This window comes from Schistocerca cancellata, chromosome 10 (genome assembly GCF_023864275.1).
Source record: "Schistocerca cancellata isolate TAMUIC-IGC-003103 chromosome 10, iqSchCanc2.1, whole genome shotgun sequence".
Lineage (NCBI taxonomy): Eukaryota > Metazoa > Arthropoda > Insecta > Orthoptera > Acrididae > Schistocerca > Schistocerca cancellata.
Window position 1 is genome coordinate 105,513,960 of NC_064635.1, and position 20,272 is coordinate 105,534,231.

The following is a 20,272-nucleotide window of genomic DNA, read 5'->3' on the forward strand; positions in this document are numbered from 1 at the left end:
TGACTTGTAAAACTGTTATCTACCATCTTCTTTCTTGTGGCTTTAGCTTGAATTATAAGAAGTTTTATCTACCATTATTGATGCAACTCTTGTCTTGTAATTGTGCTGATATGGGCACCAATTAATGTATGTATACTGCCACCACATTAAATTACATCACGCTGTTTTTCTTTTTTTTTTTTTTTTCAGAAATTAAATGCTCCTTATTGAGCTTAATGAACCTAGAGTGTATAACCCAATCTCAATTAACGTTTAAAAATTAGCAAGTCACTAGTATTTCAATCTAAATTTGTAATTAATAGTCTTTTTCGTATTTTGCATGTGCATAAATACATAAAAAATAGACAAATATTCTACAACGAGAAATCATTATATTATACTATAAAGTTAATAGTAGTAATAATAATACTGATAATAATACAGCTACTATTTCATACAACACTTTCACACTACCTGTTTTTTTTCCCCTTCTTTCTTCTCCTGGAAAAGGTTACTATCAAAGCTCTTACTCATTACAGAGAATACTGACTCTGCTTTTAAAGTTATAAAATGGGAAGTTGAGCAAAATAAAATGGAAATCAAATAATGTTGCTTTGGTCTCAACATTGTGTGTAGTGTTGTCTTAAGAAATAGTGCATGCACTGGGAGTGAGAAATGAATGAACAGTGTAGTTCTTTAAGTATGCAAATGCTTGTATATACGAACATGGATGTCAGCATAAATTTATCCAGAGAGGGGTGGGGGGCAAGACTTGACTGCTGTTTTTATGTAAATGAGCTGGTCAGTTTCCACACATCATGACACAAGAACTGTGTTTTATAGGTCACATGAAAAAGCTTATTGTATCACAAAGAGTTGATGGTTATCCATGGTGAATGGGAATTCTGTGGTGAATAAAACATGTGTATTACATATTACAGAAAGTATATAAATTATGTTCCTTTTGTTATTCTTAACAACAACAATATTGTAACATGGAGTTTCCACTGTTTGATTTATTTTATGTAGTACCAGGACATATCGAGTACTCTTGTAAAAGTGATCTCAGGATGAATATTACTACAACTGTTCCTTATAGTTCAACCCAACTTATCTGCAGCTGCCTCCTGTTGCACCACATTTCACAGGCTTCTTAATTGATTCTTTTCTGTCTCCCTCACCCCATGTTTCCTACCTGTACAGAGATTTGCTCCAAGCATAACTCTCCATATAGCTTTCTTTAGGCAAAAGGTTTTCATTTTTGGATGTTATAAGCTTTTCTTTCTTCTTAAAAAATATGACCTACAATAATTTATTTAGTGTATGGTATTTAAGTACATTTCAGTACTAGATCACATTATTCTACAGTGCATACATTCACAGACAAACATCTAGTCCTTATATATATTCAATGGATTTTTGGGATGCCGTGACGAATTCTTCGAAGTCTCCACCGAACACTCTGCCACTGCATTCGTCTCTGATGTGTTGGACGGTTTGCTTAGGTGCGCCACAGTCACATGCTGGCGAAGACAGCAGTCCCCGTTTGAGTCAGCACATCGTCCGTGCCCAGTTCAGAGTTGACCAGATCTTGCGGGTCTGATCAAACCCAGGAACTGCCTCAGTAACGCAGGGCATTAGGTTGCAAGTTGTTGGGATATTTTGGAGCCATTCTACAATCATTGTAGCGAATAAAGAATTCTTAGCTTGATTAACTTCATTCCCGATCAGAGCGCTTTGGAAAAAGATGCATAATGTTCATACCAAAATTTTTTGATTACTTACCTACAAACATAAATGTCTGGCAGATAGCAAGTATAAATTTAAAAGTAAACTAAAAACATTTATGCTCTGAGGAATGCCTCCCATTTCACAGCAGAGATTGTAAAATCAGGTGAATGTGGATGCCATAGCAGCATTCCCAGCTTGTTCAGTACAGAATCTGTAGAGTGACTGTCAGATGCTCAAGTATGTTCCAGTGGAAGTGGGCATGAATACCTATACATATTTATTTTATTTTGGCCTTTGGAAATGTAATCTATTCGGCCACCTCACACTCTTACAGACAAAAACACGTATCACTGCAAACTACAATATGTTCAATTGACAATGAAAAAATGATTTACACAGCCTGACAAAAAACAAAAAACTATCCAGAAGACATGATCAGATGACAGTGTCACTTCATATATGTACGTACCATCGGCAGTATTGTAGATGATTAACGTTGCAGTTCTCTGTGACAGATAGAACGTCCACAAGAGAGCATTAGTGTTGTTCAGGTTTTGTCTTGTTACCAGGTCTCATACGGTATACACAGGGTGTGAACAGGGTCAGATGTTGGGTAGTGACATAGATGGTGCATGTTCATGTGAGACTATGTTATTAGCACTCCACAGATTTTGAAAGTAGCCTCATTAGGGATCTCCATTTGGTTGAATCATGCTAGATCTAGATTTGTTGGGCACTTGGATACGACAGAGCTCCAATGTTGGACTACTTGCCAATGTGTGGCCAGAGATACTCGTCATCGAGGTTCCGGCTAACTGCCTCAAGAGAGGATCACCGTGTTTGCACTGAGCACATTGTAAGCCCTTCCCCTGCACCTGACATCTGAGAATAAGTAATGCACTCTCTGCAATATTTCGCACTAGCACCTACCATTGTTCTGAGACTATCAGTAGTGGTTCCACACGTACACTGCTGTTAGCACCACAACACAAATGGCTGCATCTGGAGTGGTGCAATGACTTGGAAGCACAGACTACCGATGAACGGGATAACAGTGTGTTCAGCAATGAATTGTGGTTTTGCACTATCCCAAATGACCACTGTTGGCGAGTACAGTGGTGGTCTGGGGAAAGGTCTCATTCTTCCAATGTTTTGGAGAGGCAGAGCGGTGTTACTCATGGTGTCACAGTCTGGGGAGCCATCACATATGACTTCATATCACGGGTGGTAGTGACTGAGGGAATTCCGACAACACAAAGGTATGTCACAAACATCCTGTATCCTCACACATTACATCTCACGGGGACATTTCTCGACAGGACAATGCTTGTCTACACGTGGCCCATGTCTCTACAAATAGTCTTGTATGATGTTGAGGTACTGCCACAGCCAGTCAGATCACTGTATCTGTCCTCAATAAAACAAGTGTGGGGCCAGGTTGAATGTGAACTCCATCCCAGTGCCAGCATATTGAGGACCGTGAGCCATAGTAAAATTTGCTGTTTTGAAGAGCGCGCCGCAGTGCGTTGTGTAAAGCAGTTGCCTTCCATTTCTGGTGGTGGCGCCGCTGTGGCAATCGCAGCTTTGGTGTCTCCCTCTGGTGGGAAAGGGAAAAAGTTGCCTGTTCACATGCATTTAAGGGGCACTATGAGCTTGGTAGTCGGTCAGTCTGAGTTGCCGAGTCTGGTTAGTCAGTCAGCCAAGTTAGTTTGGGTCTGTCTCTCATCCGCATTGGTGAGGTGGTTGTCCGGAGTGCTAGTATGTGTTAGGCCGCCAGTCTGCTCGAGCTGGCTCAGGCAATGGGCATTGGCAGTTGGATCAATCAGTTGATCGGTCGGTCGCGCACTGGGACACAAGATGACTTGTCCGCCTGGAGCATCGGCACATGTGAGGTCGCCACGTGAGTCCAGATCAACAGGCATCAACCCACGACGTCGGTCTGGTCGGGGTGAGCTGCGACGCTGTGAGACAGGAGATCGGAGCACCTTCCTGCGTCCGTTGAAGCGGCTGCCAACGGATGGTTCAGGAGAGCGTTTTGGGGGTGCTGCGCCAGGTCTTTGCCAGAAATCACAGCTTATTAGAAGTTAAGTGCTTCGTGATATGTTGTTTCAATTACTTGTTAAATTCTACTTGTTTTCTTGGTTAGTCTCTCGTCCCCAGCTTGCTCGTTGGTCTCTCGTCTGCGTTTGTTAGGCAGTTAGTGTCTGTCTGTTGGTCTACCATGCATTAGTAGCTCCTCTGTCATGTTTATCGGATTCGGTGTTAATGAATTTATAGAATTAAGGTAAAGGCCGAATTCCTGAAATATGCCTATCATCTTGCGAGGCGGTATATGTGTAATGTAGAGCATGTTGTACACTTTATGTAAGTCTGAATTTCATGGGTTTTATTTAAATAGTCATTTTTATAAAGTTGCCACCCTTCCACCGTAAGAGCCCTTTTAAAAACAAATTGCACTTTTGGTGGAAAATAATTTCTTAGTGTGTGTGCTTGTACCATTTCCATCCCTCTTACGGGGTGCATAGTTAATGTGTTTGTGTGAGTTATTAAAATTTTTAGTTTAAAGTACTTTGGTGTATTGCAGATTTGCACTAGTGTAGTTTTTCAGAGGTCGTTGTGAGCAGTCGTGACTACGGCCATGTTGAAAGGGAGCGGAAGCTTCTCAGCCTGAAGGCTCCTAATGTAACAAAAAAAATTTTTATTCTGCCTCTGAATAATTGTACCTTGATATTTGGAGGGTGCTTTTCTGCTTATAATTTTAAATCTGTTTTGAAAAAGCTTTCAGGAATAAATTTACATTTGTTAAAGGTAATTTTCCATCAGTTACTCCTTGACAATTACTTCCACGCTCACCTAGTGTGTTTAAATGTGTCAATGTTCTTGATGAACTGCCAGTAAATAAAGTAAATTCTTTAGGAAAAGATTTTGAAAGTAAATTTTCACGGTTCAGACCGGTTACAACAATCTTGGGCCAGATTCCTTCAGGAGAGCTTGCAGCAGCTTTATGACACCCATCCCAGGTAAATCAGTGCACACATCCAGACCAGAGGTGGGGCAACGGCATTCTGATATGTTGCCTCGTACTGCCAAATTCTTTGTAAATTTGATTTGATTTTTTAATCACCGAAATAACGTACATACCCTCCCAACCACTTATTTTGTTTCTTTCTCCCCATCAGAGTGCTTCACTTTTCTTTTTGTCAGGCAGTGTAGCTCTGAAATCCATTCTTCAGGCATAAAAAGAATCCACTACACACCTTTCTGTCGAGCACTTGAATAAAAGTCAATATGCAACAATGTTGTTAGTTTCGAGCAAAGTCTTGAAAATTGTGGGGAGTGCACAAGTTAGTTTCACGGCTCCCACTCATCAGTGACACTATTTTGTTGACACATTGAGCGCCCAAGGAATAGGTAATTAAGATGTCCAGTCAATGCCACAGCCATAAGCTGCGGGTATAGTTTCTACGAAGACAGTAAAGACACAGATGAAATTTCCATTATTAAATCTTATCTGGTAACTTGCCACTACAGAACGTGGGCTACATTTCTTGTCTTCAGTCTGCCTTCAATACGGCATGACATTTTTAACAGGTGGTTCCACTTTGTCCTCGAAATTACTTCGAACCTGAAAAGTCAGTCAGCTAATAATAACGTTTCAAGTTTTCACTCCTTAATCCTGACCGCTCCCTCAGCTGCCATATCCATCTCTATGTAGCCAATTATTCTGCAGTATACTTTCATATCCAGCATGTACAAATGGAACATGTTGTACGTAACTAAGCAGAAATCCCTATTACTGTATGGTTACACATTGCTGAACAACACTGGAAGCAGCTGCATCCATTAAATATCTTAGAATACATGTAACAATTTAAGTGGCACAATAACATAATGCTCATCAATCTGAGGTTCATTCCATACAGGTCTGACACAGGAATCAGGTAAATCCAAATAAAAGTAGGACTGTTTAGCAAGTATGAATGTGTCATGCAGATCCACATTGAATTACAGAGGCAGAAGACACCAGAAGAGATGATTGTGTGTTGCTGTGTGGCTTACTGCTAAAATTCTGAGAGCACACATTTTTAGAAGAGTGAACAAATATATTCTTTCTTCCTACATATATCTCACAAAAATAACATGAAGGTAGAAATTAAAGGTTACAAAGATAATCACCAAGTTCTGTTCTTCCTGCATGCCATTCGTGACTGGAACAGGGAAGGGAGGAAGTGACAGTGGTATGTGAGTACCCTCTGCCACACACTATAAGATGTATAGATATTGGGTAGTAGGTGATAATGGTTTTCATTTTCAAGTTCATTTGTCATTTCCAGTATCCCTTAAGTCAGATGGTCATTATCTATGACACTGAAAAAGTTTTTATACGTAATTGTGATGGTGTACACCTTTGCCAGCACACCGTTTGGCACTAGGAACTGAACTAGGCGCACCTAGGACAAGAGAAGACCAAGACACACCGCCAGGCTACACTTCAATAACAAACCATGGGCAGCGTCCTTATAGGCCTCCACTGCCAACCGAGCTGTCTCAATCTCTCAATCTTAGTATGTTGCATCGGGACTCAGTTCTCACTTGTGTTGTGCTCTAGTCTTCCACAGAGATAGTCATCACCTCTCACCTTAGCTAGTTGTGAAGGAACATTAGTCATTGTATACAGCTGTAATATGAACACAGACAAGATTCAAGAGTTAGTACATGTCATTTGATTGCTGTTAACCACAGAACTTCAGACTGGACATCACTGAAGTTAAGTACTCAACTGGTTCCTGTAATAAAGTGTATTTTAACCACGTGTGCATTTTGTGTTGTAGTGAGAGGAAGCTGTCCATCCACATCCTACCAGGAACCACAAAACATTACAAGAGGGCACAGCCACAACAGTAATTATGCAGTGTGCGAATCTGAGAGGATCACGATGTTTTTTTTAACACTTTTTTTCTCATGTATCAGTCTTCTGAAGATATCAATGAGCTCAACTGTCTTTACCAGTGGCTCAATTGTGAATTTAATAATTCCACATAATTAATGTCTTTCATCAAAGAATGTGCATCTGGTGACTTTGTTGGCTTTCTAGCCATCCGTATACAAGTAAATACGAGGGTGCAGAATGAGATTTTCACTCTGCAGTGGAGTGTGCGCTGATGTGAAACTTTCCTGGCAGATTAAAACTGTGTGCCCGACCGAGACTCGAACTCGGGACCTTTGCCTTTCGCGGGCAAGTGCTCTACCATCTGAGCTACCGAAGCACGACTCACGCCCGGTCCTCACAGCTTTTACTTCTGCCAGTATCTCGTCTCCTACCTTCCAAACTTTACAGAAGCTCTCCTACGAACCTTGCAGAACTAGCACTCCTGAAAAAAAGGATATTGTGGAGACATGGCATAGCCACAGCCTGGGGGATGTTTCCAGAATGAGATTTTCACTCTGCAGCGGAGTGTGCGCTGATATGAAACTTTCCTGGCAGATTAAAACTGTGTGCCCGACCGAAACTCAAACTTGGGACCTTTGCCTTTCGAGGGCAAGAGCTCTACCAACTGAGCTACAGAAGCACAACTCACGCCCGGTCCTCACAGCTTTTACTTCTGCCAGTATCTCGTCTCCTACCTTCCAAACTGCAAGGTTCGCAGGAGAGCTTCTGTAAAGTTTGGAAGGTAGGAGACGAGATACTGGCAGAAGTAAAAGCTGTGAGGACCGGGTGTGAGTGGTGCTTCGGTAGCTCAGTTGGTAGAGCACTTGCCCGCGAAAGGCAAAGGTCCCGAGTTCGAATCTCAGTCGGGCACACAGTTTTAATCTGCCAGGAAAGTTTCAAATATGAGGGTGTGTTGAAAAGTAATGCCTCTGAATTTATGTGAAAACTCTGAAAGCTTTTTAGGGATAACAAATTTTGTTAATATTCTGTACCTTTATTCTTCACATGTACATACTTATTTCTCAACATAGTCACCCTGGCTACGAACACAATTCTCCCAACAAGAGACCTGTTTGTTGATACCGTCACTGTAGAATGTAAGTCTTTGTTGACAGAGTCACAGCTTCACCTCAGCTTGCAAGGCTTCATCAGTATCAAAATATAGTTCTCGAAGGTGTCTTTTAAGTATTGGAAACAGAAGAAAATCAGATTTGGCCAGATCGAGACTGTACGGAGGGTGATGGTGACAGTGAACCCAAGGCGCCAGATTGTTGCAGATGCCGCAGCACTTGTGCGTGGTCTGCCATTATCACACTGAAGGAGAAGATGCTCCATGTGTAGACGAACTCTTCGAACTTCTGCTTTCAGTTTTCTGAGTGTTTCTCACACACCAATACAGTTATGTTACACATCGCCATGCAATGCACTGCAATTAGGAGACCTCTAGTAGCAGAGAGTTACAACTTCCATCAGCAAAGTGATAAAATTGATCGAGTAATGTGCATGACCTCTAATACCTGAACCGATATTGAGAACAGAATAAAAAATTTGGAAGCATTACTTTTCAGCATGCCCCAGAACATTCAACACTGAACCATTCATGTACACGGGCTGTATTTACCGGGTGATCGAAAAGTCAGTATAAATTTGAAAATTGAATAAATCACGGAATAATGTAGATAGAGGTACATATTGCCACAAATGCTTGGAATGACATGGGGTTTTATTAGAACCAAAAAAATACAAACGTTCAAAAAATGTCCGACAGATGGCACTTCATCTGGTCAGAACAGCAATAATTAGCATAACAAAGTAAGACAAAGCAAAGATGATGATCTTTATAGGAAATGCTCAATATGTCCACCATCATCCCTCAACAATAGCTGTAGTCGAGGAATAATGTTGTGAACAGCACTGTAAAGCATGTCCAGAGTTATGGTGAGGCATTGGCGTCGGATGTTGTCTTTCAGCATCCCTAGTGATGTCGGTCGATCACGACGATACACTTGCGACTTCAGGTAACCCCAAAGCCAATAACTGCACGGACTGAGGTCTAGGGCCCTGGGAGGCCAAGCATGGCGAAAGTGGTGGCTGAGCACACGATCATCACCAAACGACATGCGCAAGAGATCTTTCACGCGTCTAGCAATATGGCTTTTTTTTTTCCAAGCATTTGTGTCAATTTTTAGCTCTCTATCTACATTATTCTGTGGTTTATTGAGTTTTCAAATTTATACTGACTTTTTGATCACCCGGTATATTGGGTCTCCAGCCGGAACATCTCATCATCTGGACACAATATTTTGGCGGCCACCTGGCCACCATCTTCAGATGAGTAGGCCATCCGCATTATCTCACCAGAACTGAAATCAAACACGTCGTGGCTGCTCCTTTATGCACCAACTGTGGATCCACTGCGTAACTGCCCTCTAGTGACAGGCACAACAGCGCACCGGTGGTGAAAGCTCATAAATCGATATCAAACACTATTTACAATTTTTTAAAACTGAGACAAGGATCACTGTTTCTTAATCTCAAACAGAACAGGGTTCCAACTCTTACTTAAAGGATATCTGTTATCTCTGTTTATAATATTGTCAGCAGACTGGTGCACCGTTGTGCCTTTAGCTAAGGTGCAGTTATGTTCACGCAAGCGCAGTGGACCCACAGTTGATGTATAAAGGAGGTGCCACAGCATCTTTGATTTCAGTTCCAGCGAGTTAGTGCAACGGCCTACTCACCTGAAGATGGCGGCCAGGTAGACCACTGAAATATTGTGTCCAGATGATGAGCTCTTCCGGCTGGAGACTCGATAGAATACAACCAATTATTACACCAGAAAAGTTTACAGAACCACATTCATGTACACTGTCACCCAACAATTTGTTTTCATCTCCATTGTACTCAAGTCCAAAGTGTTCTGATGTTGGCAGCAGTAATGGTGCATCGAAATACTATCTGAAAAGAGTTTAAATATTTTCAAGCAGCAGCCGGTTGATAAAATTTTTGACTGTATTGAAGTATACGTCTGCCAACAAAGGAAGTTTCTTAAGGAGGCAGTATCATTCAACAAAACATCTCATTGCTAGATCTCAACACGTTCGTAGAACTGTATCATTCATAAATTTGAAGAGTTTCATTGAGAACTGAGGATGAACATCCACTAATGAAATGTGTTAATATATTGGTGGTTCTCCCTGATGCTGGAGGAAGCTGTGTGTTAAAGGAAGAGATACGATAATTACATTATGACTGAGTGATGAGATGGAGGAAAGCAGTGTTGCCAGAGCCAATTTGCAGAAAATCAGGACTGGTGGTTTAAAAAATTGGCACAAGGACCTAAAAGTCGGAACACAAAAAAAGGATGTAAATGTTCATTTATTAGATAACATCTCCTCTTAACACATCATGAACAAAATTGGTACAACTGGTCTCCTGATAGTACAACTGTACTCAAAAGTACTGCTATTTTACAAAAAGTTCATTGGACCTCCTCACATCTGTCACTCATAAGGCTGTCTAGAAATTGTGCTTGACAGAAAAAAGTGGCACATTAAAGTGTTACATATGAAGAAACTGCTCGCTCTGCATTTCTCAAGAAAACTAATGAAACTTTAAAATGTAAGACGGATCATAGTTCAGGCTTGTTAGTGTAGTAAATGGCTACCCCTAATAGCATGTAGTTTCATTCAATTTGTTTGCATTTTGAAATATGTAGATATTTAATAAATTACTTACAAATCATCTTTTCAACAACTCAATGAAATGGGAAAGTCGGTGGATATTGTGAGCACACTTCACTTAAAAGTCACCCACCTCTCACATTTTGTTTCTCACTACAACCAAAGTGGGAAAAGAACAAGGGGGTGGCCCTCCTGGGACAATCTCTCCATTTCAGAGTATGCTCACACCTAACATTCTCAATTATCTGCTGGATAATGGATGTATTCTAGTCTCTGTTTTCCCATACAGCTTTTGCCCTTTACTACTCCATCTAGTACCATGAAAGTTGCTCACTGCTGTCTTAACATACGTGCTTTCATCCTGTTCCTTCTTCTTGTCAGTGTTTTCCATATGTTCCTTCCTTCTCCAATTCCGTGGAGTACTTGCTCCTTTCTCACCTCATCACTCCACAAGTTTACAACGTACTACAACACATCTCAAACATTTTGATTCTCTTCTCAGGTTTTTCAAAGTCCGTGTTTCATTACCATACAATGCTGTACTCCAAACGTACATTGTCAAAAACCTCTTCCTAAAATTATTCTTGGTCTTCCGTACTTACAAGGTGCTATCCAAAATTTTTGGGACTGGTGCTGCCATCTGTTGAAAACCATACCTTTGGACTTATGGTCACCATCACCCTCGAAGTAGTTACCATCCGCACGTACACACCGGTCCCAGCACTTCTGCCACTGGTCAAACGTTTTCTGGAATTCCTGTTCTTTGGAGGTGTTCATCACCACCAATAATGCTTCTAGAATCCTTTCTAGAATGTCAAACTGATGGCCTTTCAACTTGAGTTTCAGTTTTGGGAATAGCGCGAATTCACAAGGTGCCAAATCTGGCTGGTACGGTGGGGGGGGTACTACAACTGCCATGTTGTTTTTTGCCAAAAAGGCCCTGGTGAGCAAGGACGTGTGACAGGGCGCACTGTCGTGATGCAGCAGCCAGTTCCCTTGATGCCAGAGTTCAGGCTGTCGTCCCCACACATTTTCACGGAGCCGTCGCAAAACGTCACAGTAGTACACAGAATTCACTGTTTGGTTGTGTGGGACGAATTCTTTATTCACAATTCCCTTAGTATCAAAGAAAACAATGATCATGCTTTTCACCTGTCTTACTTTTTTGGGTCTTGGAGAGCTCGGGCTCTTCCACTGGGACGATTGTTGCTTTGTCTCTGGGTCGTAACCATCAATCCAGCTCTCGTCACCCGTGATAACCCATGACAAGAACGTTGGATCATCAGATGGGGTCTGACGAAGGTCCGTGCACACTTCAACACGCTGTGCCTTCTGATCGGCAGTCAAGATCCCTAGCAAAAATTTTGCAGCGACACAATGCATGCCCAATTCATCAGTCAACATTCGTTGACATGTCCCATAAACAATATCCACTTCATCCACAAGGTCTTGAATGGTTCAACGTCAATCCGCACAAACTAATTGTTGAAGTTTGGCAACAATGTTTGGCATTGTGCGGCTAACGGGCCTTCCAGTGTGAGCATCACCTTCGACATCTGTACGGCTGGCCCTGAACCGAGCATTCCACTCAAACACACGCGTACAGCTCATGCTCTGTCCCCCAAACACTTGTTGAATCATTGCAAGGGCCTCTGTAGCACTTTTCCCGAGATTCGCACAGAATTTGATACACACGCACTGTTCTGTTCATGGATCCATCGTAAAATTGTCACACACCAAACAGAGAGTATTATGGAAATCACTGTGGACACGCAACACGTCCTCCCAGCTGAAAGCCACTCCACACATTGACTCATCAGATATTGAGCTCTTGACACCTAGTGGCACAAAGATCTCCTACTCGTACTTTCTAGATCGCAGCACCAGTCCCGAAAATTTTGGATTCCACCTCATATTGTTTTTTTTTGTTTTTATACATACTGTGTATTACCTGTCTTCCCCTATAGCTTACACTTATTTTTCAGGGAACTTGAACCATTTTGCATTGCTGAACAAAAACTTATCCCCTTATTCTCATCTGTAACAGATCCTCAATTTTCTATTTCATTCTTCAGCATATTTTTCTTATCAGCATCTTTGATGCACGATCTGTTACACTGATTGTGCCATAGTTCTCACACTTATCTGCCCTCAGTATCTCCCGGATGTTGTGGATGATATTCTTCCTAAAGTCTGTTGGTACATTTCCAGGCTAATAGATTCTAAAAACCAACTTTAATTGTCAGTATCCCTATATATTTTTGAAACTCTGGAGCAATATTATCTATGCCTTCCACGTTATTTGGTTGGAAGTCTTCCAAAGATCTCTTAAACTCCTACTCTAGTACTGGATTTCCTGTGTCTTCCATAATACATTTCTTCTTCTATCATGTCCTCAGACAGTTCCTCCCTCCCACACAGGTCTTCAATATATTCTTTCCATCTATCTACTCTCTCCTGTGTTTTTAACAATGGAATTCCCCTTGTACTCTTAATGTTGATGCCTTTGCTTTTAATTTTGCCAAGTTTTTTTGACTTTGCTATATGCTGACTCAGTTTTTCTGATGACAATTTCTTTTTTGATTTATTCACATTTTTCCTTCTGTCATTTCACCTTGGCTTCCTTGCACTTCCTATTTATTTCAGTCCTATTTGACTTATACTGCTGCATTCCTTTCTTTTCCTGAGCAGTTAAGTACTTCCCTTTCTCACAGTCAATTAAAATATTTTCTGTTTCTCAAGGTTTCTTCATAGCCACCTTTCTTGTATCTATTTTTGTCTGTCCAGCTTCTGTGACAGCAATTTTCAGATATGACCATTCATCTTCTACTGACTTGCCTATTGTGATACATCACAGTACATATAGCCATAGAGAACTTCATATACACCTCATCATTTCTCAGTACTACAGTATTCCCCTTTTTCCAGAGCAATTCTTCTGGACAATTCTCTTGAACTTCAGTCTTATCATCGTTACTAAATTATGAACTGAATCTGTATCTGCTCCTGATACAATCAAACACCAGATTTCGGGATCTCTGTCTGATCATGATTAATCCAGCTGAAATCTTCCCATGTCTCCATGCCTTTTCAAAGTACACCACCTCATCTTCCAATTTTAGAGTAGAGTACTTACTATTACCAACTGAAGTTTAATGAAGAATCGGTTAGTCTACTTCCTCTCATTACTACTGCTGAGCCCATAGTCTCCTGTAACACCAACTTCTGTTCTTTCCATTAACATGGTGATACCCGTTCAATGGCCGCACAGGCACATAAACATGAACTACTGTTGTTGGCATTGGTTTGTTGTCAGTTTCAATGAGAATAATTCTTTAGCTGAACTGTACAAACAGTATACATTGAGTATCTTTAATGCAAATGTTTTCATTGCCTTCTGCATCCTCATGCCACTTATCACTGTCGATTCTTGTGCCTTTTAAGGGCAATTTCCCACCCATGGAGCAAGAAGCTGCCCAGCCCATTGTCCGCTCCTCTGCCAAGGCCACTTGCATTATTAGGGTGTCCCCTTATGTTTGTGATCACTTTCACTCGCTTTTAAAATAGTACCTGGATTTGAACCCAGGACCCTAGACTTCTGATTGTGAGTGAAATACTCACTCCATCTTCAGGCCACGAATGGCCTACCGGGACCATCCGACCGCCGTGTCATCTTCGGTGAAGGATGCGGATAGGAGGGGCGTGGGGTCAGGGCACCGCTCTCCCGGTCGTAAGATGGTATTCTTGACCGAAGCCGCTACTATTCGGTCAAGTAGCTCTTCAATTGGCACCACGAGGCTGAGTGCACCCCGAAAAACGGCAACAGCGCATGGGGGCCCGGATGGTCGCCCATCCAAGTACCGACCACAGCCGACAGTGCGTAACTTCGGTGATCTAACGGGAACCGGTGTATCCACTGTGGCAAGGCCATTGCCATTAGTTAAATACGCTTACCCTAATTTAAATTTCCTACATCAATAAATTGAGATTATAAACATTAAGGGAAAAAATTGGGGATCCCTTCCAACTGAAAAGAAAATATTATAATAATTAACTAATTTTTAAATGTGACAATAGGACTGAAATTTTCTACATGATACATAACAAATAGGGCTATCTATTTGTACAACATCTAGATAACTGTTCTGCTTTTTCAGTTATCAGTGTCTTTTTCATGATGGGTATGCAGTTGCTATAAATTTCTTTAAAAAAGTCAGTTTCTTGTTTAGGCTTTTTTTTTTTAAATAAACACTTCATTTAATCACTGTCTATTAGATAATTTCTTCCCCTTGCACATTTTCTAGCTTGATAAAGCCAAGGGGTCAAAACTGGCAAATCGTTAATAGAGGAATAAAGTTTTTATTTTAAAATGTTAAAAAGCCTACGCAGGAAAATTACTTCTTTTAAGAAAGTTAATGCCACATGCTATTTGTCAAGCAAGCAGTAGTACTAACCAATAGCTAGTTACTGTAACTAAAGAAAGAAGCAGCAGCTTTAACAATCACTTTGTCTTCATTTGTAGCTTTTCTAAGCTCAGAATAAGGCTTGTTAATGTAACATACAAAAATAGTTTGACAGCCTTCACTTATTCCAAAACAACGAAAATTCTTTGTTACAGTAAGATCCATGAAGTACGAATGGAAGTAGTAACAGCATGCCAAACACTTTACCTCACATATCAAAAACTTACTTTATTTACAAAAAGTAACATAATGAAAATCGTCCCTAACACTAAGACAAGGAAAGTCTTTTGACTTCTGACAAGAAGTTATGTCCTGTTAAGAAAATGGCATTCAAACTGCCATATTCTGTGTCCTCCATAATCAGTCGAATTACCTTTATTTCACTGTCCACAATGCAGTCTAGAATTTACAACACAGCACATTTAGTTCACCTCTTCATACGGTGGCATACTGAAAGTGGATTACACCTCCACAAGAATAGTTCATCACTGAATACAGACAGACAAATGTCCACTGTTACACAAACAGCGAAAGGGTGCCCCCTGGTATTGTTCTGTCCTACGGGGTGGGTTCAGAACCTCTCCCTTTCCCTCTCCTGACAGCTCGTCACGCTTTCGCAGGCGCCGGTGTCGACGCTGCAGGCTTCTTGCGGCGGGGCAGCTTCACGGGTCTCAGGTAAGGGTTGTCGATTGTGTCCGCGTCGCCAGCACGTGCCGCATCGTCACCCTCGCGAGTTTCCTCGTCACCTTCCTCCTCCCCGTCAGCTTCGCGGCGCTGCCGTGGCGGTCGCTGAGGAGGGCTCGACAGTTCCTCGTCGAATTCAAACACCTGCAAAATAGTGCGGGGTTTGTCAAACAGTATTTCATCAATGACTTTACTGTCACAATTTATTCACGCCTGATTACTACATTGTCAACAAGAGGTATTATACAACATTTCAAACTACATTACCTATAACACAGGAAAGCAAACTGAAAACCTGACCGTGGTGTCAGTACTATTGTGTTTACAACCAAGAATTTGAGGGAGCCTGTAGTAACAGTATACACACCATAATTCTTACAAATGAAGCACCGTCACGAACTTTATGTCTACATTCCAACGCTGTGTATTAACATTACAAAACAGTGAGTGGCACATTTGTTTGACAATGCTTCAAGTACCATGCGCCTGCAAAGTCTCTCCACAGGGGTGAGCCTCACAAATCTCGCTTTGCGGTGTGTGTAAAGTTGGCAGCATATACAAGTCTCGCGTACACGGGTTCCGTGGATCTGCAGTGGTAGGGTGGGGGCAGTAGTGGCGCACAAGTGTTGCGGCTGTCAGTTGTGTTATTGTCTAGTTCTTGCATAAGCTGAGTGTAGAGAGAATGCTTACTATTTCAGACAGAATGTTTTTAGTGGAAGAGATTTTTGTGCAGGAGGAAACGTTGAGAAGCATGTGAGGCGGCAATTTAGATTGCGTTTTTCAGCTTCGAGGTGTCCACATTGTGGCAATGTAGGTGATTTAATTCTAAGATTCCATCCAAAAGGTTCATTTCATGATGCACCATGAACTTGTAGGCACACAATTTTAACAGAACAGAAGCTTGATGACATTTCAGATAATGTGTTGCGGAGTCCAACAAAATCAGTAAGGAGCTTATTGCAAGAGACTAAAACCTCATACGACAACACATAAGGCCGTAACCAAAGCACTGGGGATGTATCCATATCAAATTACTGATGTGCAACAACTACATTGTATGGACTGTGCAAAACAAATAGTGTATTGTGAATGGGTTCAGCAATTTGTTAACAAACATAGAGCTGGTGTTTTACATCAAACCTTTTTCATTGATGAACCTTGGTTTCACCTATCTGGCTCCATTAATTCCCAAAATCAACTAATTTGGTCATCAGAACATTCACATACCTTATGAGAAATGCTATTGCATGCAGAGAAAAGTTGAATAGGGTTATACCATAATGTGAACAAATTATAGGACTGATCTTTTTTGATACTATCGTCACTTCCAATGTCTATTCTTCCCAGATAATTCATCCATTCATTACCCTGCTGAATGAAAATGAGATCAGTCATTCTTGTTTCCAACAAAACAATGTTGCTGCTTATACGGCACACCAGTCTCTACAATTCTTAAATGAAATGTTTGAAAACAGAGTAATTACGAAAGGTCTCTGGCCCCCACGCTCACCAGATCTGTCTCTGCGCAACTATTTCCTTTGGGATATGGATAAAACATTTGTGTATCACAGAAACCCGAAGGCAATAGATGAACTGAAGACAACGATAACTCATTATCTGCAATTGATTACACGTGAAACATCAGTACAGAATTCACAAATAAATGAAAATGTGTTGAAATACGGCTTCAAGAAAGAGGAAAACATTCCCAGCACATACTGTGATATTTGTGAGTACAGTGTATTTAACTGTAATTAATATAATTAATTAATTTCATTCTTTTAACTGTAATAATGTCAAGTCCAATTTCCGAACATAACTGCAGCCACCAGCAGTGAACCCCTAGCTTATGCGGCAACATGAATATGCTGCCTACCTTACACGCTCCACAAGGCGACACACACGGAGCTCGCCGCTGTGGAGAGACTTTGCAGACACACTGTACACTATCAATGTGACAACATTTCTTCACAGTGTAATGTGAAAAACTCATGTTTCATCTGAATTAACAACTGGATGCTTTAATTCTCATGCTTCATGTTTTTCTAGTGTCATTTCCGTTTCTTTAAATATGTCATCTCATTTGCATATCATAATTTGTCTATTGTGGCAGCTTTCAAATCCAAATGCCTGGAGAGAACAGTTTTTCTTTTTTTTGACGTCCAGGTAAAAGCTGTCAAGTTTTTGTAAATATCAAGTCCTTACGCAACTTTTTCAGTATGTCAGAAAAACAAAGCACATAATAACGTAAAAAGCTACAGCTACATGATTACTCTGCAATTCCCAATTAAGTGCTTGGCAGAGGGTTCATCAAACCACCTTTAAGCTACTTGTCTACCATTTCAGTCTTTAACAGCATGTCAGAAAAATAACACTTAAATCTTTCCATGTGAGCTCTGATTTCTCTTATTTTATTATGATCATTTCTCCCTATGTATCTGGGATCCAACAAAATACACTCCTGGAAATTGAAATAAGAACACCGTGAATTCATTGTCCCAGGAAGGGGAAACTTTATTGACACATTCCTGGGGTCAGACACATCACATGATCACACTGACAGAACCACAGGCACATAGACACAGGCAACAGAGCATGCACAATGTCGGCACTAGTACAGTGTATATCCACCTTTCGCAGCAATGCAGGCTGCTATTCTCCCATGGAGACGATCGTAGAGATGCTGGATGTAGTGCTGTGGAACGGCTTGCCATGCCATTTCCACCTGGCGCCTCAGTTGGACCAGCGTTCGTGCTGGACGTGCAGACCGCGTGAGACGACGCTTCATCCAGTCCCAAACATGCTCAATGGGGGACAGATCCGTAGATCTTGCTGGCCAGGGTAGTTTACACCTTCTAGAGCACGTTGGGTGGCACGGGATACATGCGGACGTGCATTGTCCTGTTGGAACAGCAGGTTCCCTTGCCGGTCTAGGAATGGTAGAACGATGGGTTCGATGACGGTCTGGATGTACCGTGCACTATTCAGTGTCCCCTCGAGGATCACCAGTGGTGTACGGCCAGTGTAGGAGATCGCTCCCCACACCATGATGCCGGGTGTTGGCCCTGTGTGCCTCGGTCGTATGCAGTCCTGATTGTGGCGCTCACCTGCACGGCGCCAAACACGCATACGACCATCATTGGCACCAAGGCAGAAGCGACTCTCATCGCTGAAGACAACACGTCTCCATTCGTCCCTCCATTCACGCCTGTCGCGACACCACTGGTGGCGGGCTGCACGATGTTGGGCCGTGAGCGGAAGACGGCCTAACGGTGTGCGGGACCGTAGCCCAGCTTCATGGAGACGGTTGCGAATGGTCCTCGCCGATACCCCAGGAGCAACAGTGTCCCTAATTTGCTGGGAAGTGGCGGTGCGGTCCCCTACGGCACTGCGTAGGATCCTACGGACTTGGCGTGCATCCGTGCATCGCTGCGGACCGGTCCCAGGTCGATGGGCACGTGCACCTTCCGCCGACCACTGGCGACAACATCGATGTACTGTGGAGACCTCACGCCCCACGTGTTGAGCAATTCGGCGGTACGTCCACCCGGCCTCCCGCATGCCCACTATACGCCCTCGCTCAAAGTCCGTCAACTGCACATACGGTTCACGTCCACGCTGTCGCGGCATGCTACCAGTGTTAAAGACTGCGATGGAGCTCCGTATGCCACGGCAAACTGGCTGACACTGACGGCGGCGGTGCACAAATGCTGCGCAGCTAGCGCCATTCGATGGCCAACACCGCGGTTCCTGGTGTGTCCGCTGTGCCATGCGTGTGATCATTGCTTGTACAGCCCTCTCGCAGTGTCCGGAGCAAGTATGGTGGGTCTGACACACTGGTGTCAATGTGTTCTTTTTTCCATTTCCAGGAGTGTATTTTCACACTTTGAGATAAAGTTGGTGAGAAGGTCCTGCCACAGTGAAAAATGCCTCTGTTTTAATCACCACCACATCATTTCAGGTATAATATCAGAGGCACTCTCTTTCTTGTTTCACAATAATATAAAAGGACCTGCCCTTCTTTGAACTTTTTTGATGTCCTTCGTCAAACCTATCTTATGTGGATCCCACACTATGCTGCAGTATTCCAGAAGGGGGCTGACAAGTGTAGTGTAAGCAGTCTATTTAGTATATCTGTTACATTTTCTGGAAATGAATTGCAATCTTTGGTTTGCTTTTTCCACAAATTATCCATGTGATCACTCCAATTTAAGTTATTCATAACTGTAACCGCTAAGTACAGGGCTATTCAAAAAAGGAACAGATTTCAAACATTAATTGCTTCCAAACTATAAAAGATAGAAAAACAATTCCAAAGTTCCTGGAAAGAGAAAAGCTTAATTTTTTATGCATTCAATGCGAACACCATGTGTTACAAGACAAATATCAATACGGTAGCTTATTTCCTGCCACACATGGAGCAGGTGGTCTCTCATAATCGAATTCAGAGCTTCAACAATGCGATCTCACGGCATGGGTGGAGGGAGGGGGGGATAAAAACTCAATCTTTTACGTAATCCCACAGATAAAAGTCACAAGGTGTGAGGTCTGGAGACTGATGTTACCTGAATGACACCATACCAGGACACAGGATTAGAAGAAGAGGAACAGAAGATGAACTTCTCCTGACCTCGCACCTTGTGACTTATCTGTGGGGTTACGTAAAAGGCCATGTTTTTATTCCTCCTATGTCTCACACTTTTGAAAGTCCGTGACATTGTATTGTTGAAGCTGTGAATTCGACAGCGAGAGACCGGCTTCTCCGTGTGTGGCAGGAAATGAGCCACTGTTTTGATATTTGT

General features: G+C 42.1%; 1 protein-coding gene and 1 pseudogene across 1 annotated transcript in view; both read right to left on the minus strand.

Annotated features, from left to right (window-relative positions):
* Window positions 1–14,140: 14,140 nt before the first annotated feature.
* Window positions 14,141–14,258, minus strand: LOC126107096 (5S ribosomal RNA; annotated as a pseudogene).
* A 736-nt stretch (window positions 14,259–14,994) lies between these two features.
* The window catches only part of LOC126106671 (transcription initiation factor TFIID subunit 8-like), a 44,330-nt gene continuing 39,052 nt past the window's right edge, over window positions 14,995–20,272 (minus strand). The window contains exon 4 of the mRNA XM_049913040.1: window positions 14,995–15,614. Within this exon, the coding sequence (XP_049768997.1) occupies window positions 15,393–15,614 (222 nt within the window). The 3' untranslated portion in view covers window positions 14,995–15,392. The remainder of the gene's footprint in view (window positions 15,615–20,272) is intronic.